Source organism: Gorilla gorilla, chromosome 18, assembly GCF_029281585.2.
Source record: "Gorilla gorilla gorilla isolate KB3781 chromosome 18, NHGRI_mGorGor1-v2.1_pri, whole genome shotgun sequence".
Lineage (NCBI taxonomy): Eukaryota > Metazoa > Chordata > Mammalia > Primates > Hominidae > Gorilla > Gorilla gorilla.
Window position 1 is genome coordinate 14,257,294 of NC_073242.2, and position 27,707 is coordinate 14,285,000.

The following is a 27,707-nucleotide window of genomic DNA, read 5'->3' on the forward strand; positions in this document are numbered from 1 at the left end:
TGGCTGTAATCTAGCATTTTGGGAGGCCGAGGCAAGCGGATCTTGAGGTCAGGAGATCGAGACCATCCTGGCTAACACAGTGAAACCCTGTCTCTACTAAAATTACAAAAAATTAGTCAGGCGTGGTGGTGGGCACCTGTAGTCCCAGCTACTTGGGAGGCTGAGGCAGGAGAATCGCTTGAACTTAGGAGGCGGAGGTTGCAGTGAGTCAAGATCGCACCATTGCACTGCAGCCTGGCTGGAGTGCAACAATTCTATGTCATTTAGTGGATTCACAATGTTGTGCAACCACCTCTCTCTAGTTCCAAAACATCTTCATCACTCCAAAGTAAAACCCTGCACACACTAAGCAGTCACACCCATTACCCTCTCCCAGCAATCGCACCTATTTCTTTGGATTTGCCTATTCTGGACATTTCATATAAATGGAATCATACACTATGTGGGATTTGTGTCTGGCTTTTTTCACTTAGCATCCTGTTTTCAAGGTTCATCCACGTTGTACCCTGGATCAGTGCTTCATTCCGTTTTACGGCTGAATCAGACTCCGTTGTACGGATTCAGCACATTTCTTTTCCCATCCATCCATGGATAGACATTTGGGTCATTCCACCCTTTGACTAATGTGATCAGTGCTGCTCTGAACATTCGTGTATGAGTATTTGAGGATCGTTTTCACTTCTCTTGGGTAAACATCTAGGAGTGAAATTGCTGAGTCATAGGGCAGTTTTATGTGTAACTACTTTTTGAGGAGTGCAGTGGCATAATCTTGCCTCACTGAAACCTCCGTCTCCCAGGTGCAAGCGATTCTCCCACCTTAGCCTCCCCGGTAGCTGGGATTACAGGTTTGCACCAACACACCTGGCAAATTTTTGGATTTTTAGTAGAGATGTGGTTTCCCCACGTTGGCCAGGCTGGTCTAGAACTCCTGGCCTCAAGTGATCCACCCACCTCGGCCTCCCAAAGTGCTGGGATTACAGGCGTGAGCCACCACACCTGGCCTCCCATAGCTATTTCTCTTTTTTCTTTTTCTTTTTTTTTAAGACAGAGTCTCGCTCTGTCACCCAGGCTGGAGTGCAATGGCACAATCTCGGCTCACTGCAAGCTTTGCCTCCCAGGTTCACTCCATTCTCCTGCCTCAGCCTCCCAAGTAACTGGGACTACAGACACCTGCCACCATACCCAGCTAATATTTTGTATTTTTAGTACAGATGGGGTTTCACTGTGTTAGCCAGGATGGTCTGGATCTCCTGACCTCGTGATCCGCCCACCTTGGCCTCCCAAACTGCTGGGATTACAGGCGTGAGCCACCACACCTGGCCTCCCATAGCTATTTCTAAAACACTCCAACAGCCAGACAGGGCGGCTCATGCCTGTAGTCCCAGCACTTTGGGAGGCCGAGATGGGTGGATCACCTGAGGTCAGGAGTTTGAGATCAGCCTGGTCAACATGGTGAAAACCTATCTCTCTACTAAAAATACAAAAATTAGCCAGGCGTGGTGGCAGGTGCATGTCATCCCAGGTAGTGAGGCAGGGAAACCGCTTGAACCCAGGAGGTGGTGGATGTTGCAGTGAGCCGAGATTGCATCATTGCACTCCAGCCTGGGTGACAGAGCAAAACTCCATCTCAAATAAATAAATAAATACTCCATCTACCAAGGCTGGCATTCAAATCTAGAACTTCTGATTGCAAATCCTGGTTATTTTTGTTTTTGTTTTTTTCTCTGCCCCACACTGCTGACAGTCCCCTGCACCTCGGACTACCCTCATTCCGTAGATGAGGACCACAGGTTAGAAGCTTGTTCAAGGCCACACAGCTCCTAAGTGACAGAGCTGGGCTCTAGACTTTGAGCTACCAAGTCTAATCTTAAAACACCATGGTTTACACTGTGCCCCTAAGGTGGCAAACAGGTGACAGAGAGAGAGAGAGAGAGAGAGAAAAGAAAGGAAAGAAAGAAAAAGAAAGAGAAAGAAAAAGAAAGAGAAAGAAAGAAAGAAAAAGAAAAAGAAAGCAAAAAAAGAAAGAAAAAGAAAGAAAGAGAAAGAAAGAAAGAAAGGCAGGCAGAGAAGAAACAGACAAGAAAAAAAGAAATTTGGCCCTTTCAAACAAAATACTGTTTTACTTTGTTTCTCAGCCTTTTCCAATTTTACGCCAGCACGGAATGAGGCGCCAGGGCGGTGCTCAGGTGTGGCCCACCAGGCGCGGGGTGCAGGGGAAGGTCTTACGCATGCCCATGCACTTCTCCTTGTCAATGCAGAGGGTGTTGGCCTTGATGGCGAGCTCGTGCTCCAGCCGGCACTTGGTCATGACCAGCAGCTGCAGCGTGTCCTGTGTCTCCCGCAGCCGCAGCTTGAGGGTCTGCAGGGTGTCGTCGATGGTGAACACCTCGTTCACCAGCCTGGGGTGAGGGCAGAGGAGAAGGAACAGGTTATTCATTTATTTTTATTTGTTTATTTTTTGAGACAGAGTCTCACTCTGTCACCCAGGCTGGAGTGCAGTGGCACAATCTCGGCTCACTGCAACCTCTGCCTCCCGGGTTCAAGTAATTCTGCCTCAGCCTCCCAAGTAGCTGGGATTACGGGCACGCACCACAACACCTAGCTAATTTTTGTATTTTTTTTTTTATTAGAGGCAGGGTTTCACCATGCTGGTCAAGCTGGTCAAGAACTCCTGACCTCAGTTGATCCACTTGCCTTGGCCTCTCAAAGTGCTGGGATTACAAGCATGAGCCATGGTGCCCGACCTAGGACAGGTTATTCGGTTCAAGGTAGATGCACTCACTATGCACTGGGAACTGTGCCTAGCACTGAGAGACAGCAACAAGCAAGACAGGCAAGGCTCAGCCCTCCAGGGAAAGGCAGAGGCAGAACAGGTAGACAAGTAAATACACAAGAGAACTGTCAAGGGTAATGTACACAAAGGAAGAAATAAGACAGGATGGTAAAACAGGACAGGAGACCAATCTGGAGATTCCTCGATAAGTTAGACATAGACTTACCACACAGTCCAGCAGTTCTGCTCCTGGGTATATACCCAAAAGAACAGAAAACAGGTGTTCAAACCAAAATGTGTATATGAATGTTCACAGCAGCCCTATTCACGATAACCAAAAGGTGGAAGCAGCTCAAATGTCTATGGATGGATGGATGAGTGGATAAGCACAATGTAATCGAGCCACAAAATGGGAGATTATTCAGCTATAATAAAAAGGAATGAAATACAGCTGGGTATGGTGGCTCACGCCTGTAATCCCAGCACTTTGGGAGGCTGAGACAGGTGGATCACCTGAGGTCAGGAGTTCAGGACCAGCCTGGCCAACATGGTGAAACCCCATCTCTACTGAAAATACAAAAAGTTAGCCAGGCATGATGGTGGGTGCCTGTAATCCCAGCTACTCGAGAGGCTGAGGTGGGAGAAGCTCTTGAACCCGGGAGTCGGAGGTTGCAGTGAGCTGAGATCGCACCATTGCACTCCAGCCTGGGAGTCTGAGCGAAACTCTGCCTCAAAAAAAAAAAAAAAAAAAAAAAAAGGAATGAAATACTAATACCTGTGACAACATGAATGAACCTTGAAAAACATGATGCTAAATAAAGGAAGCCAGACACAAAAGGACAAATATTGCATGACTGCATGCACAGGAAATGTCCAGAAGAGGCAAAGCCATATGGACAGAAAGTTAACTGGTGGCTTCCAGAGGTCACACGGTGGGGAGAATGTAGAAGATTGCTTAATGGGTATGGGGTTTCCTTTTGGGTTGATGAAAACATCATAGAACTAGAGAGTGGTGAGGGTTGCACAACATCGTGAATGTACCAAATGTCACTGATGATAAATTTTGTGTTACGTGTACTTTATCACAATGGTTTTTTTTTTGAGATGGAGTCTCACCCTGTCATCCAGGCTGGAGTGCAGTGGTGCAGTCTCGGCTCACAGCAACCTCCGCCTCCCAGGTTCAAGCAATTCTCTTGCCTCAGCGTCCCAAGTAGCTGGGATTACAGGCGCGTGCTGCCACACCCAGCTAATTTTTCGTGCTTTAGTAGAGACAGGGTTTCACCATGTTGCCCAGGCTGGTCTCGAACTCCTAAGCTCAGGCAATCCGCCAGTCTCAGCCTCCCATGGTGCTGGGATTACAGGCATGAGCCACCGCGCCTGGCCCTATAATTTTTTAATAAACAGGATAACAGGGCCAGCCTTGTCTAGATAACAGCCTCACTCAGGTCTTCCTTACTGGCCAGGGCACCATCCCCAGCTGCTACGAGTGAGTGTTGGCTGCTAATGGCCCACAGGTCCACACTTCTCCAGACAATTATGTTGCTCAGCCAATCGGAGCTATCTCACCTGGAAGGAGAGTCCCTGCCAGCGGCCACAGACAATGGCTGGCTGACTCAGGTACAAAGGGCCTCTGGTGCAGACATCTCTGTGATGCACTTCAAGGTCTGGCGCCCCTTGCAGGATCAGCTGGGACTGGGCTGCCCCGTACTACTTCCTCACCCCTCTCCTTCTGAGGCTTTGCTTATCTAGAACTTTCCAAGGAGAGGACATTTTTTTTCTTTTTTGTTTTTGAGACAGAGTCTCACTCTGTCTAGGCCAGAGTGCAGTGGTGCAGTCATAGCTTACTGCAGCCTCAACTTCCTTGGCTTAAGCGTTCCTCCAGCCTCAGCCTCCCAAGTAGCTGGGTCTACAGGCGTGCAAAACTGCACTAGGCTAATTTTAATGTTTTGTAGAGACAGGGTTTCACCATGTTGCCCAGGCTGGTCTCAAACTCCCGGGCTCAAGCAATCTGCCCAACTCAGCCTCCCAAAATGCTGAGATTACAGGCATGAGCCACCGCACCCAGCTGATTTTAATTTTTTTTTTTTTTAGACTAGGTCTCCCTCTGTCACCTAGGCTGGAGTGTAGTGGTGCCACCATAGCTTACTGCAGCCTCAACCCTCTGGGTTCAAGAGATCCTCCTGTCTCAGCCTCCCAAATAGCTGAGGCTACAGGCAGGCACCACCACACCTGGCTAATTAAAAAAAAAGTTTTTATAGAGATGGGGTTTCTTTTTTTGCCTCCAGGTTGGTCTCAAACTCCTGGGCTTAAGTGATCCTCCTCCCTCCGCCTCCCAGGAGAGGACTTTGAGCAGAGAAGAAAGATAAGACTTAGCTGGACATGTTGAAGGCCAAGAGGGAAAGTATGTTGCAGCAGCGCCGTGGAGTAGAACTTTCTGCGAAAATGGAAAGATCTATATCTGCACCATCAAATATGGTACCCACCAGCCCCATGCGGCTAATGAACACTTGAATGTGGCCACGCAATTGAGAACCTGAATTTTCGCTGTATTACTTTAATTTAAAATTTAAATTTTGGCTGGGCGTGGTGACTCACGCTTGTAATCCCAGCACTTTGGGAGGCTGACGCGGGCAGATCACTTGAGGTAAGGGGTTCGAGACCAGCCTGGTCAACATGGTGGCAAAATGCCATCTCCACTAAAAATACAAAAAAATTAGCCAGGTGTCGTTGTGCACACCTGTAATCCCAGCTACTTGGGAGGCTGACCCAGGAGGCAGAGGTTGCAGCCTGTCATCCCAGCACTTTGGGAGGCTGAAGTAGCAGATCACTTGAGGTCAAGAGTTTGAGACCAGCCTGGCCAACATGGTGAAACCCAGTCCCTACTAAAAATATATCTTTATATATATACACAAAAATTAGCCAAGTGTGGTGGCAGGTGCCTGTAATCCCAGCTACTCAGGAGGCTGAGGCAGGAGAATCGCTTGAACTCGGGAGGCAGAGGTCGCGGTGGACTGAGATCACACCATTATACTCCAGCCTGGGCAATAGAGCAAGACTCCATCTCAAAAAAAAAAAAAAAGAGAGAGAAAGAGAGAAAAGCACATGCAGAATTAAAGGGCTTGGGTTTGTTCTCAGTGCTGTGGGAAGCCATGGGGTGGGGGCAGGGGGTTTGAAACAGGGGAATGGCATGCTGACTCGAGTTTTGAGATAACCTCCAGGCAGCTGTGTAAGACGAGATTGGAAGGGGGCAAGAGTAGAGGCAGGAGAAAGGTTAGGAGGTTATTGTGAATCCACACGGAGCGGATTGGATGGTGTTCCTCAGAAAGATATGTTCAAGTCCTAAGCCCTGGTGCATGTAATGTTATTAGGAAATAGGGTCTTTGCAGCTGTAATGAAGTTTAGGATCTTAAGATGAGATCATCCTGGATTTAGGGTGACACCTAAATCCAATGACTGATCTCCTGATAAGAGAAAGGAGAGGGAGGTTTGAGACATGGAGACATGCAGGAGAGAAGGCCATGTGGAGACGAAGGCAGAGATGGGAGCGATGCGGCTACAAGCTGAGGGACACCAAGGACTGCTGACAGCCCCCGGAGCTGGGAGAGTGGCAGGGAACAGAGCCTCTCTCAGAGCCTCCAGGAACAGCAACCTTGATTTGGGACTTCTGGCCCCCAAAGCTGTGAGGGAATAAACTTCTGTTGTCCGTAGCCACCCAGTTTGTAGTAATTTGTGATAGCAGCCCTGGGAAATGAATGCGGCAAGGTGAGCTGTGACGGTGGCTTGGTTGTGGGACTGGGGGTCCCACCTCTGGGGAGAAGAGACAGTGAAACTGTGCTCAGGACCAGAGGACCTGAAGCTGGGTGAACTTCCCCATGGTAAGCCTGGGCTAGAGAGAAGCAAAGAGAAGTGACAGAAGCAGCCTGGAAACTTCCACCAGCACTGTCCAATAGAACTTCCTAGAGCAAGGCAGATATTCTGTGCTATGTTGTCTGATATGGTGGACCCTAGCCACATGTGGATACTGAGCCCTTGAAATGTGGTTATTGTGAATAAGGAATTGAATTTTTAACTTTATTTAATTTCCATTAAAATTTAGTTTTTGGTTTTTTTTTTGACAGGGTGTTGCATTGTTCCCCAGGATGGAGTACAGTGGCACGATTATAGCTCACTGCAGCCTCCAACTTCTGTGCTTAAGCAATCCTCCTGCTTTAGCCTCCTAAGTAGCTTGGACTATAGGCACGCCACCATGCCTGGCTAATTTTTGTATTTTTTGTAGAGATGGGGTCTTGCTATGTTGTCCAGGCTTGTCTTGAACTCCTGGCCTCATGTGATCCTCCCACCTCAGCCTCCCAAAGTGCTGGGGTTTCAGGTCTGAACCACCACACCTAGCCTTTAAAGTTCAATTTTAAATGGACTTTCTTTCTGGGGGATAGGCATGGATGGGACCATAGTGATTGGAGTAGGTCAGGAGAAGAGAGACCACTTGTAGGAGGAAAAGGAAAAAGATGGCCCAAAGGCAGGAATGGAGAGCACGGGGACGAGGAAGATCATGCACAGATGGGACAATTTAGCCACTGGAGAAGGGAGACAGCCTGAATCCTATCATCCGCTCAATTCCCAAGACAGCCATGCATACAAACCAAAACACGACATACACAGATGCAGACACACACACACACACACACACACACACACACACACACACACACACACACACACACACACACACACACACACGGCCTGGCTCCTGAACCAAACATGCTCCACCTCCTTGCTCTCTGTCTGTCCTCCTCAGTGGTATGACTGTTGAACGGGAAACGGGAAGGCAGAGAGCTTGCCCCAAAGCAGTAGGTCCTCCAGGCAACTCCCCCAGAAGCCCTGTTCTGTAGAAGTCCCCTGGCGGCGCCGTCACTGTGGCTCATGCCTGTAATCCCAGCACTTTGGGAGGCCGAGGTGGCTGGATCACTTGAGGTTAGGAGTTTGAGACCAGCCTGACCAACATGGTGAAACCTTGACTCTACTAACAATATAAAAATTAGCTGAGCATGGTGGCAGGCGAGTGTAATCCCAGCTACTCCGGAGGCTGAGGCAGGAGAATCTCTTGAACCCGGGAGGTGGAGGTTGCAGTGAGCCAAGATCATGCCACTGCACTCCAGCCTGGGCCACAGAGCAAGACTCAATTAAAAAAAAAAGTCTCGTTGGGGAGGCAAAGGGATCACCTGAGCCCTCCACTCCAGGAGGTACTGGGGTTCAGCCTGAGCATCGAAGAAGCAGGGGCAGATGGAAGAGAGGTCAGCAGAGCCCAGCCCCCACTCTCCTGCACCCAGGACCTAGACCCTATCCATCTCACTTCCAGGGCTGAAGACCTAGCAAGCCAGCAGCAGGTCTGCTGGGTGTTGCTCTGTTGCCCAGGGTGGAGTGCAATGGCGCAATCATAGCTCACTGCAGCCTCCAACTCCTGGGCTTAAGCAATCCTTCTGCCTCAGCCTCCTGAGTAGCTGGGACTACAGGTACATGCCACGATGCCTGGCTAAGTTTTGTATTTTTTTTTTTAGAGATAGTGTCTTGCTGTGTTGTCCAGGCTGGTCTCAAACTCCTGGCCTCAAGTGATCCTCCTGCCTCGGCCTTCCAAAGTGGGAGGGACCCCAGGCCCTCAAGTTCAAAGCCTTGGATCAATTTGCCTGCCCCTCCACCCCACCCCAACACATACCCTGCTTTTTCCATTTCCTAAATGGTTACTTAGGCAGTAACTGAGGCTGTGCAAAAATCATCGCTTGGGCACCACCCAACACTTTTTCTTGATTATCTATCCTTCTCCTAACTGATAGCTCTCTTCTTGACATCTTTTCACATCTAGCAGTAGGGTCTCCACACCAGGATGGAGGGAGCAGGGTCCATCGCTGGACCAAGACCTGCACTCCCTGCCCAGTGAAGCCCTGGCTTAGTGCTGTGTGACTGGGACAGCTTTTTCAACCTCTCTGGAGCTCAATTTATCTTCCCATTTGACAACAGTAGGAGTAACTGACTTCCCAACTCCCCTAGGAGTAAGACTAAAGGGGATAGAACTCAAAAGAAGCTCAAGGGATTGCAGCTAGCCATCAGGGTGAACTTCCCTTGCTGTAGGCTAGGGCTGAAACAATATGCCCAAGGAAGCCTGAGGATGGTCCTTTCCATCTTTTTCTCTTGGGGGATATCAACTCAGTATCTTGTCAAAAGAAGTACTGCTATGAAACCCGGTGAGCACAGCCCTGGGCACAGTGAATGCAGAATAAGGTTTATGGAGCAAATGAGCAGCTGAAATGGGGCCAAACTCAGTCTCTTCCCACTCCACCAGAAACCCTGTTAGTGCCCATAGGAGGATGTTCCAAGGATGACCTTCAACGATCCCCACCTACTGACTTCACATCCTTGAGTGTGGACCTAGAGATGCTTCTAAAGAAGAGCATGCAGAAAGAGTGATGGAATGTCACTTCCATGGTTAGGTTACAAAAGACTGTGACATCCTTGCTGCTGGTACTGTCATTGTCCTTCTGGTTTGCATGCTTTGTTGAAGCAAGCCACCATGCTGGAGAGACCCATGGGTGAATGAGGGTGGCTGCCAGCCAACAGCCAGCAAAGAACTGAGTTCTACCAACAAGCATGGGAGTGAGCTTGGATGTGGAACCTTCCCCAGTCCAGCCTTGAGATAAGACCACAGCCCCAGCTGACAGCTTGACTGCAACCTGCGGAAGACCCTGACATGTGCAACATAACAAGGAACCTAGCCCAATTCCTAACCCACGGAAACTGAGATAACAAATGTGGTTCTTTCAAGTCACTACCTTTTGGGGTACTTTATTACACAGCAATAGACAACTAAGATAATGCCCCTAACATGGGGAGAACAGAGTGGCCAAGTGGTTTGCCCCAAGTCATACAGCACGCTCATGGGAAATAATCCCCATATCTGATGACCTGTTCCTTCTTGGCCTGGCCATCGTCCTATTACAATCCCCACCCCCTGCCCCCCACAAACCTCCTTTCTGGGCTGGCATGAGCTTTTGACCCCTGTCCTGTGAGAAAGCCCTTCGTCAACAGACACCAGCCTCCTTAGCACAGCAGGATGGGTGGGATCCATCAGCCAGGAGCTCATGATGCTCTTCCAGGGCTTCATGGTAAGAACTTTACAAAAAGGGAGGTGGGAAATGAGTGAGGAATGGGTGCCTGTTTCATGGAAGCCTGGAGAGAGAAGGTAAAGCCACCACCTGGGAGGCGACCATTCATTGCCTTGGCTTTCAAGGGAAACAAGAGGGTTTCTAGAGCACAACGGAGTTGCAAAACCACCCCTAGTTTAGGCAAGTGAGAAGACCGCAGTGCACAGGGTGGGGCTCCCAGTGATGAGGAAGCCACGCAGTGGTACAGGGTGGGGCTCCCAGTGATGAGGAAGCCACGCAGTGGTACACGGTGGGGCTCCCAGTGATGAGGAAGCCATGCAGTGGTACAGGGTGGGGCTCCCAGTGATGAGGAAGCCACACAGTGGTACAGCCCAAGCTTCATCTCAGAACCCCACCCACACCCTGCACTCTACTGAGTTGTGGGACTGGATGTCCTGATTGAGGGAGGGTCCATTTTTCAGACCCAGTGCACCTAGAAGCTCCTGAGACTCACCCCTTCCCGTTCCTGGATTCCCAGGGGTTCTCCCGCCTCCTCTGGCCTCCCTCACTTACTTGAACTGCGGGATGTCCCTGCATAGCTCCATGTTGGGGCGCCGGGTCCGGCACTCCAGCCTTGTCTGGGCCACCTTCAGCGGGCCCTCCTTGGCCATGATGGACCTTTCCAGCAGCATGATGGTGTTCTCGGCCTGGAAGATCTCCTGCAGCGTCTGCGAGGGAACACACAGGTGTCACCACCCACCAGGACCTTCTGACCTCCTCTGACTGGGGGCCTGGGGGGAGCTCAAGTCAACTAGGTCAGCCTGCAGCCAGGCACTTAAGATACCCCTTCCCCGGCCTTGAGCACCTTTAGGGCAGGAAGCTCACCCTTCCTAAGAAACCTTGAGGCTAGGCGCGGTGGCTCATGCCTGTAATCCCAGCACTTTGGGAGGCCGAGATGGGTGGATCACCTGAGGTCAGATCAGCCTGGCCTCTAGATCAGCCTGGCCAACATGGTGAAACCCCGTCTCTACTAAAAAAACAAAAATTAGCCGGGCGTGGTGGCAGGCACCTGTAATCCCAGCTACTCGGGGGACCGAGGCAGGAGAATCGCTTGAACCCGGGAGGCGGAGGTTGCAGTGAGCTGAGATCGTGCCACCGCACTCCAGCCTGGGGGACAAGAGCGAGACTTTGTCTCAAAAAAAAAAAAAAAAAAAAAAAAGGGTTAGAAACCCTGAGAAGCTGCTTCAGGTACCCTCTTGTCACCGGGGCACTGTGGACATGGAAGACGGGCCAGTACCATGGTTGGTTTTGTTCTGAACCTCCAATAGCCATTAGAGTTGCCAATCAGTGCTCAGCAGGAAGAAAGCAAAGTAAGGGAGTGAGGGAGAAGAAGAGGGAGAGGAAGGGAAGGAGGAAGGCAGGCCTTTGAGATTGACAGAGACTGTTAATCTGAAACAATCTCTAAGCCAATCTCTAAGCCAGTTTCACTTCATCTGGGTTTTTTCATATATACATACATACATACGTGTGTGTGTGTGTGTGTGTGTGTGTGTGTGTGTGTGTATTCAAACAGACTCAGAGTTTACCTTCTTAGTAATTACCTTCTTAATTACTAAGAAAGTAAACTCTGGATCTGTATGTATTTTCCATTATTATTATTATTATTATTATTTTGACATGGAGTCTCGCTCTGTCGCCCAGGCCGGAGTGCAGTGCCGTGATCTGGGCTCACTGCAAACTCCGCCCCCCAAGTTCAAGTGATTCTCCTGCCTCAGTCTCCCAAGTAGCTGGGATTACAGGCACCTGCTGCCTCACCTGGCTGATTTTTTTTTTTTTTTTTTTTTTTTTGACGGAGTCTCGCTCTGTCACCAGGGCTGGAGTGCAGTGGTGCGATTTCGGCTCACTGCAAACTCCGCCTCCCGGGTTCACACCATTCTCCTGTCTCAGCCTCCAGAGTAGCTGGGATTACAGGTGCCCGCCACCATGCCTGGCTAATTTTTTTTATATTTTTAGTAGAGACGGGGTTTCACCTGGCTACCCGTGTTAGCCAGGATTGATTTTTGTTTTTTTAGTACAGATGGGGTTTCGCCATGTTGGCCAGGCTTGTCTCAAACTCCTGACCTCAAGGGATCCACCTGCCTCGGCCTCCGAAAGTGCTGGGATTACAGGCATGAGCCACCACACGCAGCCCGCTTAAAAAAAAAAAAAAAAAATCCAGAGTTTACCCTCTTAGTAACTAGATCAGTGAATAAAGAAGGAAGAAGGGAAGGAAATAAGAATGCAAGAAGGGAGGGAGGGGAGGAGGAAGAAGGAGGGGAGACGGGAGAGGAAGGGAGGGAGAAAGGAAGGCAAGAAGGAAGACAAAACTTTCTGTCGAGATATTTTTCCCAATATGATGTCACCATTGTACCGTACAATTTATAAAAGTGCAGATCTCAGGGAGGGGCAGGCAAGAGCCTGCTAAGGTCTGAGAATGTTCTGCATCTTGATCTGAAGGTTTCACAGATATAAACACAGACGAAAATTCATCTTCAAAATCCATCAAGCTGTGAGCTTTACTGACTGTGATGCCTCAACAGAAAATACAATGAAAATCAGAAAAAGTCAAATACAAGGCACGATTGGTGAAATGTCAACATTTGTGCTGGGTACATGAAAGTCTTTCATTTATTTCATTTTTTTGAGACAGGGTCTTGCTCTGTCACTCAGGCTGGAGTGCAGTTGCGCAATTGCAGCTCACCACAGCCTCGACCTCCGGGGCTCAAATGATCTTCCCGCCTCAGCCTTGCAAGTAGCAGGGATTACAGTCACACACCACCACACCTGGCTAATTGTTTAATTTTTTTCAAGAGATTAGGGCTTGTTATGTTGCTCAGACTGGTCTCAAACTCCTGGGCTCAAGCAACCATCATGCCTCAACCTCCCAAAGTGCTGGGATTACAGGTGTGACCCACAGCACCTGGTGGGAGTCTTTTATATGATTCTCTCTACTTCTGTGTGCTTGAAACTTTCCACAGCAAAAAATAAAAGAATGAGAGAATGAACAAAGAATGGGCTCAAAAGCCTATGCATTTATTCCAGAAGGAAGCTGTCCTTGCACTTGGCCAACCACAAACACACCCGGAACTGAGACACTGGCACTAAACGATGTCACCTCACTGTGACTGAAACATCCACTCTCTACCCTATTGTCACCCAGTGGCCCTTGACCTGTGAGCAGTTCTGCTGGTCATGGTGTCCCTCTCCTGTGACAAGGCCCTTTGAGGACAGGCTGTCTTGACACCCCTTCCCAGACTCAGCAGGACACAATGGTGAGGTCGCATGTACTCAGTCCCTGAGAAGCCTAGAAATGATGCAGTGATGTCCTGCCATGATGGCCGTCAGTGATCAGAAGGATGTGCCAGTGCAACTCATGATCATGAAGAGTTCGATTTCATTTGCCCAGAGACTCCATACCACCTAAAGAAGCTATTCATCAGCTCCACCAGGAACATCTTCATGGGGTCACCTGCTAGAGATGCATCTGCTCTTCCATACAAGGGCATCTGCTTTGTGAATATGACTGCTACCTTGATACAAGACCACAGTGAGTCAACATCTTTGACCATTTCTACCCTGTTCACCATAATTAATGAAGAGGATAATTCAAAGAAACAACCAGTGAAGCCTTACTTGAAAGGTTCATCATCAAAACCATGGAGGTCTGGGGAAAGAGACAGATAAGACTATGATGTAAAACAAAAAGTACTATCTGCAAGTGATGGGGCTAATTAATTCAACATTTGTTCAATACCGTTTACCTTTTCCATTTTAGACTAGTGATAAGTGACAATGATTTACAACAGAAGGGTCCCAAAGGCACCTTCAAATCATACTCAAGTTCGGGTGCAGTGGCTCACACCTGTAATCCCAACATTTTGGGAGGCCAAAGTGGCGGAATCACTTGAGCCCAGGAGTTTGAGACCAGCCTGGGCAACAGAGCAAGACCTTATCTCTATAAAATAATTCTAAAAGTTAGCCAGGCATGGTGGTGCACGTATGTAGTCCCAGCTACTTGGGAGGCTGAGGCTGGAGAACTGTTTGAGCCCAGGAGTTCAAGGTTTCAGTGAGCTATGATCGCACCACTGCACTCCAGCCCGGGTGACAGAGCAAGACCCTATCTCCAAAAAACAAAAAACAAAAAACCCAAACAGTTGTACATTCCAATATATTCTCCATCCACACACCCACACACCAGAGACAGATTGGGAATTATAGGAGTGCTGAATTGGAAATTAGACCACCAGGGGCCAAATCTTGGTATCACCACTATACCTATAAGACCTATACCTATAAGACCTTGGGCATCCATGTCCTTAAATGGAGGTGATAAAAGTGCCCGCCCAGCAAGTGTGTGGCAAGAATAAAATGGAATACTGCACGTGCAGCTTTCCAGGAGTCCTTAGCACATACTAAGTGCTTATCAGAGGTCAGCTATTCCAGTGATCACACTCTATTTTTCAAATAAGAGACCAATACATTGAAATACCATTGTTTCCAAGAAGCCTCATCCCATCCTCCTAATTGAAACAAATCACATCTCTGGCATAAGCAAAGGTTTGTGTCTCCACTAACACACCTCAGACAGACTGGTTCACAGCCGGGTAGGTTGGGTCCCCCAATCAGAGTGTGAGCCACTCCTTGGGAGGGTCCAGGCCCACCTGTCCCCTTCTGTGTCCCCTCTGCATCTGCATCCTAGCGCCTGCTCCCAGATCTGCCTTGGGACTGAAGGCTGGCACTGCCTCACAGTCTGATCTCCCACCAGCCCACCCCTAAAGCTTATGCATGCTTCTTCTTTCTTCTTTTTCTTCCTCCTCTTCCTCCTTCTCAGTCTTTCTCTTCCTCCTCCACCTCCTTTTTCTTTCTCCTTCTTCTCCTTCCTTCCTTTCTCCTTCCTTCCTTTCTTCTCCTTCCTTCCTTCCTTCCCTCCCCCCTCCTCCCCTCTTCCTCTTCCCCCCTTCTTCCCCCCCTCCTCCTCCGTGGGACAGGGTCTCTGTTGCTCAGATTGAAGAGCAGTGGCGGGATCATGGCTCACTGCAACCTCTGCCTCCCGGGCTCCAGTGATGCTCTCACCTCAGCTTCCTCAGTAGCTGGGACTACAGGTGCCTGCCACCACACTCAGCTAACTTTCTGTTGCCCAGGCTGGTCTCAAACTCCTGACCTAAAGTGATCCTGCCACCTCAACCTCTTGAAGCACTGAGAATACAGGCATGTGAGCCACCATGACTGGTCTGTACATGACTTTTAAAAAAATAGATTTTTTTAAGCTTTACAGCTTTGTTGAGGCATAGTTGATATACAATAAATTACACGTGTTTAATGTTTATAATTAGCTGAGGTTTGACTTATGTATATACCCATGAAATCATCACCATAATCAAGATAGTGAATGAATCCATCACTCCCAAAGGTTTCTGTATACCGCTTTACAATCTGTCTCTCCTGCCTCCGCCTACCCTAGGCAACCACTGATCATAGATAAACGATTCTGTCACGGTGCATTAGTTTGCTTTTCTAGCATCAGAATCTGACAGTATATATATATATTTGTTTTTGGAGGGGGGGGGGTCTGGCTTCTTCACTCAGCATAATTATTTTGAGAATTATTCATGTTGTTGTGTGTATCAATGATCTGTTTCATTTCATTGCACAATATTCCACCATATAGCTAGACCACAATTTTCATCTAGCCACCTGTTCATGGACATGTGGGTTGTTTCCACTTTGGGGCTATTATAAATAAGAGCTGCTATGAATATTTGTATCTGAGTCTTTGGGGAGATGTATACTTTATTTCTTTTGGGTAAATGCCTAGGAGTGGAATAGCTGGATCATAGAATGGGTCAATGTTTCACTTTTTTAGAAACTGTCAAAGTTTTCCCCCAGGTTTCTAGTTTTCATTCCCACCAGCAGTATTCATGACTGTCAGTTGCTCCCCACCTTCGTCAACACTTAGTGTGGTCAGTCTTTTTAATTTCAGCCATTCTCGTGAACATGTAGGGGTATATTATGGTTTTAATTTGCATTATGCTTGTCTCTTTGAAGAGCAAGTCTTCAGAGAAGCATGTGGATTAGCCCAGGTGGTACAGGTGGGCAGGTGGGTTGCGGTGGGGCCTGAGGGGTGAGCATCAGAGATGATATTAACCGAAAGAGGCTCCTATCCCCACACTCTCCTCCCATGGTCCCCAAGCACCAGCCACTGAGACGTTACAGCCAAGAGGGGCCTGGTATTTCCAAGGGAGAGGAAAATATCACTCCTCATCTCCCAATACACTTAGGTGATTATAAGCAGGCACTAGAAACCCCTAAATTCCCCAGACCCTACCATGTTTGGAGTTGGGCATTAATATCACATAGAGGCCTGGCGTGGTAGCTCATGCCTATAATTGCAGCACTTTGGGAGGATGAGGTGGGAGGATCACTTGAGTCCAGGAGTTTGAGACCAGACTGGGGCAACATAGTGAGACCTTGTCTCCACGAAAAATAGACAAAATTAGCCAGGCATGGTGATGCGCGCCTGTAGTCCCAGCTACAAGGGAGGCTGAGGCAGGAGCATCACCTGAACATGAGAGGTTGAGGCTGCAGTGAACTGAGATCACGCCACTGCACCCCAGCCTGGGTGACAGAGTGAGACACTGTCTAATAAATAAATAATCACATGAAAGGAGGAGAAAGGGATCCTGTCCCTTGAACATCTCAACTGGAATTAGGCAAAGCCTTCACAACTCCTAGCACAAGACTAGCTCCAACGAACAGTCGCAGAGAGCGACAAGCTCTGAAGAAGCTCAGTTCAGGCAATTCCTTGAAATCTCTCTTCCTGTTAAAAGCTAAGGGGCTGGCCGCAGGCTGGCAGGGCTGAGACATGACAGAGCTACTGATATTCACCCAAACCAATCTGGATTGCTGTGCCGTGCCCCTGGCCAAATCTCTTGCAGTATGAGTACATGACACATGTCTTATCTTTTGTGTTCTGGAGCTTTGATATCTGAGGCCTTGCTGACCCTAGAGGCACTGGCCCTCCCAGGGTTAGCCAGTGATAACCTAGCGATAAGCAGACAAGTCTCCCTGGAGCACACTCTTCAAATGCAAAGCAACCAACCTAGAGCCCATAGTCCAACCACCTCCTTTACTGGGCATTCACTGTCCACCAGGCCACTATACACCTGCTCTAATCACCCCAGGCCAGGTACTATTCAACTAGGGACAGTCCCTATCCCCCAGAGCCCACTGAAATGATCCTAATTAGCCATTCCTAAGCCTCTTACCCTGCCCCACCCTGCCCTTCCCATGGAAACCATAACAAAGGCTCCGGCCCACATTTCTCCCCCTCCCTCCCTCCTTCCTGAGCCACCCCAGTGCTCCCCCTGTGGACCCCTGTGGTGTGGAGTGCCCCCTCTTCTTGGGAACTATCTTTTTGATGGTGATCATCTGTTGATCTGTTGCCCTTAGTCTGGCTTCTTTTACTTAGCCTATTGTAAGAATCATTCACATTGTTGTGTCACTGGTCTGTTTCACTTTACTGTTCAATATTCCACCTTAGAAGTAAACCAGGGACAGAAAGTTAAACACCACATGCTCTCACTCATATGCAGAAGCTAAAGTGTTGATCTCATAGAAGTAAACAGTAGAACAGAGGATACTACAGGCTGGGAAGGGGAAGGGAAAGGGTGGGGGATACAGAGTGAGTTCTTAAAGGATACAAAGTTACAGCGAGGTGGGAGGAATTAGTTCCAGTGTTTTATGCCACTGTAGGATGACTAAAACATAAGTTCCAAATAGCTAGAAGGAGGATAGTGGATGTTCCCAACACAAAGAAATGATGTTTGAGGTAACGGAAATGCAAGTTACCCTGATCACTACACATGGTGTGCGTCAAAACATACGCACAATTACTGTGTCAATTTAAAAAATAAAACAAAGGCTGGGCATGGTGGCTCATGCCTGTAATTCCAGCACTTGGGGGATGCCGAGGCAGGAGAATCACTTGACGCCAGGAGTTTGAGACCAGCCTGGGCAACATAGTGAGACCCCATCTCTAAAAAAAAAAATTATCTGGGCCTGCTAGCTCACGTCTATAGTGCTAGCTAGTCAGAAGGCTGAGGTGAGAGGATGGCTTGAGCCTATGAGTTTGAGGCTCTAGTGAGCTGGGATGGCACCATTGCACTGCAGGCTGGGCGACAGAGCGAGACTCCGTTACTTAAAAAAAAAAAAAAGTAAAATATAAATATAAAAAAATTTACTGTATGATTATACCTCAAAATTTCCACTAATGCACTGTGTTTTAAACAATGAGGCCAGCTCTTCACATAATATTCATGCTACAGCCTGTGCCGTCCAACATGAGGCCGAGGGCCACATATGGCTGTTAAGCCCTTGAATGTGGCTAGTGTAAATTGAGATGAGCCGTAAGTAAGCACATAACATGCACCAGATTTTGAAGACTTAGCACAAGAAAAATGTTATAAAATATCTCTGTAATAATTTTTATATTGACAACATGTAAAAATAACACTTTGGTATATTATTACCAAAGTATTATGCATTACATAAAACATATTATTAAAATCAATTTCATGTTGGGCGGGGTGGCTCACGCCTGTTTTACCAGCACTTTGGGAGGCCAAGACAGGTGGATCACCTGAGGTCAGAAGTTCCAGACCAGCCTGGGCCACATAGTGAGACCCCGTCTCTACCAAAAATAGAAAAAAATTAGCCAGATGCGGTGGCAGGCGCCTGTAATCCCAACTACTCGGGAGGCTGAGGCAGGAGAATTGCTTGAACCCGGGAGGAGGAGGTTGCAGTGAACCGAGGTCGCACCATTGCACTCCAGACTGGGCAACAAGAGCAAAACTCTGCCTCAAAAAATAAATAAAATAACATAAAATCAATTTCACATTTTTTGCTTTTTCAAGCAGCTACTAGACACTTTAAAGTTACACAAGGGGCTTGCACTGTATTTCTAATGCATGGCACTAGTCGAGACCCTGCTGAGCACTTTTCAGTTTACAAAGTCCTTTCCCATCTTTTACATCATTCGATACCCACAACAGCCCTGTGAGAAAGTGAGTCAGTGACTACTATTCCCATTGCACATATGAAGTCAACTGAGGCCCAGAGAGGAGCTGTAAACAGCTAAGTGCATCATCAGAGGTGGACATGAGGCTTGAAACCCTAAAGTCATTTTTCTCAAAGTGGCATTCGCAGATCCCCACATTGGATTCTTCCAGAATGGCTTATTATCTATGCAGATCCTTGAGCCCTACACACTTACTGCATCCAAATCTCACCTCTCCAGGTCCTTGCTTAAATGTCATCTCCAAAGAAAGAGCTTCCCTGTCTACTCTATTCAAAATGGACAGCCACCTCCATCACTCCACCCCTCACCTGGCTTCCCCCTTCCTTCCTGGATCTATTTGTCTGCATGAATCAATTTGTCTCCAGACCCTATGGGGGCGCCAGGAAATGGCTTCCTCACTAGAACATAAGCTATCAGAAATCAGGGGCTGTGTTTTGTTCACACTGTTCTCCCATCGCCTATAACAGTGTTTGGTGCAGCATTAGGGTTACCAGTTAAACTACAGGACTCCCAGTTAAATTTGAATTTCACATAAACAACAAAGCACTTTCTCGTGTATGTTCTGTAATGGACTGCCTGAATGTCTGTGTTCCCCCAAAATTCCTATATTGAAAGCTTAATCTGTCCCAGCGTGTTGGAGGTGGGGCCTCTGAGAGGCGATTAGGTGATGAGGTGGAGCTCTCGTGAATGGGATTAGTGCCTTTATAAGAGGCTACTTTACTCTCTTTCTGCCAGGTGAAGAAAAAACAAAGGCTGCCTACAACCCGGAAGAGGGCCCTCACCAGAACCCGATCATGCTGGCACCCTGACCTTGGACTTTCAGCCTCCAGAACTGTGAGAAATAAATTTTGTTGTTTACAAGCCACCTAGCCTATGGTGGTACTTGGTTATAGTAGCATGAATGCATGGAGGCAAGCCCCCCCAGTTATTGCATGAGACATACTGATGTTAAAACATGATTTGTAGGTCAGGCACAGTGGCTCACACCTATAATCCTAAACACTTTGGGAGGCTGAGGTGGGAGGATTGCTTGAGCCCAGGAGTTCGAGACCAGCCTGGGCAACATGGTGAAAACCCATCTCTACAAAAAATACAAAAATATCAGTCAGGTGTGGTGGTTTGCACCTGTGGTCCCAGCTACTCAGGAGGCTGAGGTGGGAGGATTGCCTGACCCCAGGAGGTGAAGGCTGCAGTGAGCCGTGATGCACCACTGCACTCCAGCCTGGGCAGCAGAGCAAGATCCTATATAATAATAATTTGGCCAGGCACAGTGGCTCACGCCTGTAATCCCAGCACTTTGGGAGGCCAAAGCAGGCAGATCACCTGAGGAGACGAGTTCAAAACCAGCCTGGCCAACATGGTAAAATCCCATCTCTACTAAAAATACAAAAATTGGCCAGACATGGTGGCAAGCACCTGTAATTCCAGCTACTGGGAGGCTGAGACAGGAAAATCGCTTCAACCTGGGAGGCGGAGGTTGCAGGGAGCCAAGATCACACCATTGCACTGGGCTGCAAGACTGGGCAACAAGAGTGAAACTCTGTCTCAAAAACTAAATAAAATTTTAAAAATATAATAATTTGTTGGCTGGCCATAGTGTCTTAGTGCCTGCCTGTAATTCCAGCACTTTGCGGGGCACTGAGGTGGGAGGATCGCTTGAGCCCAGGAGTTTGAGACCAGCCTGGGCAATATAGTGAGACCCCATCTCTACAAAAAAAAAAACAGAAAAATTGGCCAGGCATATAGTGCACATCTGTAATCCCAGCTACTTGGGAAGCTGAGGAAGGATTGCTTGAGCCCAGAAGGTCGAGGTTGCACTCAGCTATGATCACAACACTGTACTGCATTCTAGCCTGGCCAACGGAGTAAGACTCTGTCTCAAAAAAAAAAAAAAAAAATTTGTTGATCTGACATTCAAGTTTAAATGGACATCCTGTATTTGTCTTTGCTAAATCTGGAAACCCTACTTATGGTAGTAGTTCAATAAACATCAATTGAATGAATGAATCACAGTGGGATCTGGAAGTCTAGATTTTTAACCAGCTTCCCCCCAGTGACTCTTGTGCACACTCAAATTTGGGAACAACCTGCCCTACAAATTATAGAATCCTGCCCATCTCGGATTTTAAGATAGGGGAAAACTGATTACACAGTAAATTGCTCCTGAATGAGGTGGGATTGCAAGTACAACACCCAGTCCCTGCCTTCAAGGATTTCACTTTGTTTTTTTCCTTTCTCATAAGCTGTAAAACATTCACACATCTTAATATGCAAGGAATGACTATTTGAGTGAGGTTGGGCCCATACCCTATGGGCACCAAGAAATTGCTTAAAACAGAATTTTTTCAAAGAATCAGTCCTGGCTTCTGTATTAGCTTAAGAAAAAATCCAGGAAAAATAGACAGCAGTTTGCTTCCTAAAGAGGACAAAAGGATGCCTGTTTCCTACTGGTGGAGTCAAGACGAGAAGCTGGGTTATGGGAGGGCAAGGAGGCCCAGCCTCCTCCAGAGCCCACCTAGGAAGGAGGCCAGCCCTTCACCTGGTCCTCCGTGAGCCACAGCAACTCAGCCCACACGCTGGTTAAACATTATCCCATAAGAATGTTCTGTGCCCAGCGTGTGAGTGGCATATAAACACTCAATGGGGGAACACCTCTCTTGGAAGCCCTGGGGATTTTCTTCAGAAACCTCCCCTTTGTGGGGGCAGTGGGTGGGATGTACAACCCTTAGAATGCACCACTTCAGCCCAGCGCAGAAGAAAATAAAGCCTTATATAGATGAAAAATGCTTCTTGGTGCCACTTTGCCCAGTGTTTGCCCTGTCATGGAAAACAGCCCCTATCATCTAGGCATCCCTACTTGAAGAGCCTATTGCTGGGGTGGAGGGGACATTACTGAGGGTTCAGCGGGTGATAAGAAGCTGCCAGTGGGCTGGGCGCGGTGGCTGACAACTGTGGTTCCAGCACTTTGGGAGGCTGAGGCAGGCAGATTGCTTGAGCCCAGGAATTCGACCAGCTTGGGTAGCATGGTGAGACCCTGTCTCTACAAAAAATTAAAAAAAAAAATAAGCCGGGCGTGGTGGTGCGCACCGGTAGTCCCAGCTACTCAGGAGGCTGAGGCAGGAGGATCACTTAAGCCTGGGATGTCGAGGCTGCAGTGAGCTATGAAGACGCCACTGCACTCCAGCCTGGGTGACAGAGTGGGACCCTGTCTCCAAAAAAAAAAAAAAAAAAAAAAAAAAAAGCAGCAGCCACCTGTGGTACACGCTTTCCCCACCCCACCCTGAGCCCATCCAGGGCAGCTCCCAGGATGCTCCTCTCCACCAGTAGGCGCTGTTGCTAGGGAAATCTAGAGATGCCTCAGGCCAGAGACCTGAGCCCACCTTGTCTCTTTCTTTGTTCACTTTCTCCATTTCCTGGTCACCATGCTTAGGGCTCAGTCAGCCTGTGATGGGGACCTGAAACTTTACAAAAGGCCTGTCTCCTGGGTCTGGGAAAGGAAGAGCTAACATTCATTCATAAGCTCAATCCTTTCTTCATTCATTCATTCATCCACGATGCAACAAATGTTCGCTGAGCACTACTTAGTGCCAAGCACTGTTCTAGGCGGTGGATCCGGCAGTAAGCAGAACAGCTGGAAAACCCTGTCCTTGTGGAGTGGACATTCTGGTGGACTTTACACTCTGTTGTTTGCTTTTTTACACAACAATCACTTGTTGAGCACATTCGAGTACTGGCTACAAGTGAGACAAATGGTCACTGTCAGCATCACAGGACTCAAGTCCCTTCCACCTCCTGTTAAAAATATTTATTAAATGCCTTTGATGTACAGCACATGGGTGGGGGACAGGGCCACAAAAAAGGCACCATGTCAGTTCTCCTGGAATTCCTGTGTAAGCAGAGGAACAAGGGCACAGGCACACACAACCATTTATCAAGCGTTTACTCCAGGCCATGTCCTGCGCCAAGACTCTTACATGAATCATCTCATTATAGAACCAAACCAATCCTATGCAGAAGGTTCTAGCAACATTCCCTGGCTTTTATTTTCATTTATCATTTATTTTTTTGAGACAGAGTCTTGCTGTGTTACCCAGGCTGGAATGCAGTGGAGTGATCTCAGCTCACTGCAACCTCCGCCTCCCAGGGTCAAGTGATTCTCCTGCCTCAGCCTCCTGAGTAGCTGGGACACAGGCATGTGCTACCACATCTGGCTAATTTTTGTGTTTATTTATTTATTTTTGTTAGTAGAGACAGGGTTTTGCCATGTTGGCCAGGCTGGTCTCGAACTCCCAGCCTCAAGTGATCCGCCTATCTTGGCCTCCCAAAGTGCTGGGATTACAGGCATGAGCCACCATGCCCTGCCTGCATCCCCTGGTTTTTAGATGAGAGAAATGAGACAGTTACCTCCTTGTCAATTCTCTTTCAAACCTGCTGACCATTTCCAGGCATGAGGCCCCACATGGTGCCAGCCTATCTTTGTCTCTCTAGCCCTTGGCCATCTTGCATGGTTCACAAAGAGCAGCTTCAGCATTGAGCAGTTTCTGCAGGCCACAGGCTCAGACTGCATTTGAATGGTTGGCTCTGCTTCCCTTATATTTATTTTCTAGCTACCCTCTGCTTACAGCAAGTGCTGATGGTTTTCCATTTATTGAAGAGACCTGAAGTTTCTCTTTTATTTTCATTTTTAATTTTATTTTTAGAGACAAGTTCTCTTTCTGTTGCCCAGGCTGGAGTGCAATGGCATGATCATGGCTCACTGCAACCTTAAACTCCTGGGCTCAAGTGATCCTTCTGCCTCAGCCACCTGAGTAACTGGTACTACAGGCGCATGCCGCCATACCTGGCTATTTATTTTTATTTTTATTTTGTTTGTAGAAATTGGATCTCACTATGTTGCCTAGGCTGGAGTGCAGTGGCACTATCATATCTCACTGCAGCCTAGAACTCCTGGGCTCAGGTCATGTTCCCAACCCAGTCTCCTATGTAGCTGGCATTACAAGTGTGTGCCACCATGCCTGGCTAATTTTTTGTAGAGATGGGGTCTTGCTATGTTGCCCAGGCTGGTCTTGAACTCCTAGCCTCAAGCCATCCTCCTGCCTCAGCCTCCCAAAGTTCTGGGATTATAGGCATGAGCCAATGCACTCCGCTGTGTCTCTTTTAAATTATTATTTTTTTAATTTTCTTTTTCTTTTTACCACAGGTTCTCTCTCTGTCACCCAGGCTGGAGTGCAGTGGCACAATTTCTCCTCACTGCAGCCTCGACCTTCCAGGCCTCAAGTGATCCTCCCACCTCAGCCTCCTGAGTAGCTAGGACTACAGACGTACACCACCATGCTCAGCTAGTTTTTGTATTTTTTTGTAGAGACTGGGTCTCCCCATGTTACCCAGGCTAGTCTTGAACTCTGGGGCTCAAGTGGTCCTCCCACACTGGCCTCCTAAAGTGCCAGGATTACAAGTATGAGCCACCGCACTCGGCCTATTTTTTGAAATTTTTAGGTGACTCAATTTAAATAGAAATACAAAATCAGTAACGGTCCAGGTGGCACATGAATATGGTAAAATTGAGAACATGGCATTCCTGCGCTTGGTACATAGATAACGCAGTTGAGAGAGAATTGAAGCAGAGCTAGGAGGAGGACACTGAGGGGCAGGGACCACTGCGGAGCCTGTTCCTACCCCATATCCTTCCCAGGTTGGAGACTGGAACTGACAGCTGCCTGTTTCTCCACTACCCCCAACCCCGTTCTACTTTCTTCCTCCCCCTGTTGTCCCCTCCCATTCCCCCTGCCATTTATTTTTTTATTTTTATTGTTATTATTATTATTTTGAGACGAAGTCTTGCTCTATTGCCCACGCTGGAATGCAGTGGCGCAATCTCGGCTCACTGCAACCTCCGCTTCCTGGGTTCAAGCAATTCTCCTGCCTCTGGGATTACAGGTGTGTGCGACAAGTAGCTGGGATTACAGTAGCCGGGATTACAGTAGCTGGGATTACAGGTGTGTGCGACAAGGCCCGGCTGATTTTTGTATTTTTAGTGGAGACAGGGTTTCACCATGTTGGCCAAGCAGGTTTCGAACTCCTGACCTCAGGTGATCTGCCCACCTCGGCCTCCCAAAGTGCTGGGATTACAGGGGTGAGCCACTGTGCCCGGTCCCCCTCCCATATCTTTACGCGGCCTGTCTGCCGCTTTTCCAGAATTGGCTTCCCTAGAACTTATCGATGACTCACACCCAAGGCAAATCTGCCCATGTGGGTGTGCACTCTACCAAAAAACACGCCCCTTAACATCTTGTCCAGACTCTGTCACTCAAGGCCAGGGTCATCTTCATTAGAAGGGAGGAAAAAAGCCACATCTGGCCAGGTGGGGTGGCTCACGCCTGTAATCCCAGCACTTTGGGATGCCAAGGCAGGCGGATCACCTGAGGTCAGGAGTTCGAGACCAGCCTGGCCAACATGGTGACACCCTGTCTCTACTAAAAATACAAAAAATCACCCAGGCGTGGTGGTGTGTGCCTGTAATCCCAGCTACTCAGGAGGCTGAGGCACAAGAATCACTTGAACCTGGGAGGCAGAGGTTACAGTGAGCAGAGATTGTGGCATTGCATTTCAGCTTGGGTGACAGAGTAAGACTCCATCTAAAAAAAAAAAAAAAGCCACACCCACTGTGTCTGGGGGGGGCAGCCCCTGCTTGTGCACTAGAAACACTGGGGCACCATGACAGCTTCCAGAAGTTTGAGGAATGGGACTCCCAATGCCAGAGAGGCAGATGGCTGCATGGGCTGGCCAGGGGCAGGGGCTGGAGACAGAGCAGCCTGAAGCTTCATGCTGAGGAGGAAGCCCAGGGGACCGTCATCCTGAGCAGGAGGGACAGTTTAGCGACACGGTCTTTCTGCAGGACAATCCAATGCAACAAGATCAAATCAGGGAGCTGCCCCTCCACCTGGGATGCACCTCCCCAGGTATCCACATGCCTCATTCTCTCACCTCCTTCAGGCTATGGCTAAAAAGCCAAGAAGGCCTTCCCTGACCATCCCAGTTTAAACTGCAGCCCTAACCAGCCAGCACCCCCAATCGCCCACTTCTCTGCTTCATTTTCTCTCTAACCCTTATCCCTGGCATACTGTATGTTTTACTCATTAATTTTGTTGTTAATTCCCCTAACCCAAAAGCAAGCTTTTCCTTTGGGAGGGGTTTTGGTCTGTTTTGCTCCCTTCTGAATTCCCAGTGCCTACACAGGATCAATGTCTGGAGCATAGTAAATAATAATGATGATAATAATAATAATATGTAACACTTAGCATACTGCTATTGTGTGCCAGGCACTTTTCCAAGGGCTTTGCATATATTAGTCAATTAGTGGGTGCTCAGCAAACACTGGCTCCCTGGATGGATAAATACACACCATGGGGTGTGCGTCAAAGACAAGAGTACACAGCCGGGTGTGGTGGCTCTCACCTGTAATCCCAGCACTTTGGGAGGCCGAGGTGGGAGGATCACCTGAGTTCAGGGGTTCGAGACTAGCCTGACAAACATGGCGAAACCCCGTCTCTACTAAAAATACAAAAAAAAATAGCCAAGCGTGGTGGCAGGTGCCTGTAATCCAAGCTACTTGAGAGGCTGAGGCAGAAGAATCACTTGAACCCGGGAGGCAGAGGTTGCAGTGAGCCAAGATGGCACTACTGCACTCCAGCCTGGGCAACAGAGCAAGACTCCATCTCAAAAAAATAAAAAAGACAAGAGGATAAGCATTGGCACCAGACTATCTAAATCCCAGCTCCAGCACATCCAAGCTGGGGGGCCTTGGGCCAATGTCCTAACCTCTCTGAGCCGTTCCACTACAGCAGGGATCATAATCATTCCTAGTCCATGGGCTGGAGGTGAGGTTTAGTGAGACAATCCAGCAATGCGATAGCACAGGGTCTGGGAGACGGAACTCTTGAAAACCTTAGCAAGGATGGAACCCCTTCACTGCCTCGGCACACAGAGCTGGCAGACGCAGACACCGTTCTGGTCACAGAGCAAAGGGGGCATGCCCAGCTCTTCCCACAGTTCATGCTTTTCTCCCACACATTTCTGAAAAACGCCAAAGGAAAGACCTGCTCCTCTCCCCACCTGCCCTCCCACTCTCTCCAGGCCAGGCAGAACTATCCCTTATATACTCAGGCAAAAACACACACACACACACCCTCCAGGCCAGGGAGAACAATCCCTTATATACACAGGCAGACACAAACACACACACACACACACACACACCCTCCAAGCCAGGTAGAATGATCCCTTACATACAAAGGCAGACACACACACACACACACACACACACACACACACACACACACCCTCCAGGCCAGGTAGAGCGATCCCTTATATACACAGGCAGACACAAACACACACACACACACACACACCCTCCAGGCCAGGTAGAGCGATCCCTTATATACACAGGCAAACACACACACACACACACACACCCTCCAGGCCAGGTAGAACGATCCCTTATATACACAGGCAGACACACAAACACACACACACACACACACACACACCCTCCAGGCCAGGTAGAGCGATCCCTTATATACACAGGCAAAAACACACACACACACACCCTCCAGGCCAGGTAGAACAATCCCTTATATACACAGGCAGACACACACACACACACACACACACACCCTCCAGGCCAGGT

At 48.4% G+C, this 27,707-nt stretch overlaps 1 protein-coding gene across 2 annotated transcripts in view; it reads right to left on the bottom strand.

Moving 5' to 3' along the window:
* Positions 1-2,100: 2,100 nt before the first annotated feature.
* Positions 2,101-27,707, bottom strand: part of TEKT5 (tektin 5) — a 71,252-nt gene continuing 45,645 nt past the window's right edge. For both annotated transcript variants that reach the window (XM_019011607.4, XM_004057193.5), the window contains exons 6-7: positions 10,480-10,634; positions 2,101-2,399 (exon numbers count right to left, since the gene is read on the bottom strand). In XM_019011607.4, coding sequence (XP_018867152.4) covers positions 2,183-2,399; positions 10,480-10,634 — 372 coding nt within the window. In that variant the 3' untranslated portion in view covers positions 2,101-2,182. The remainder of the gene's footprint in view (positions 2,400-10,479; positions 10,635-27,707) is intronic.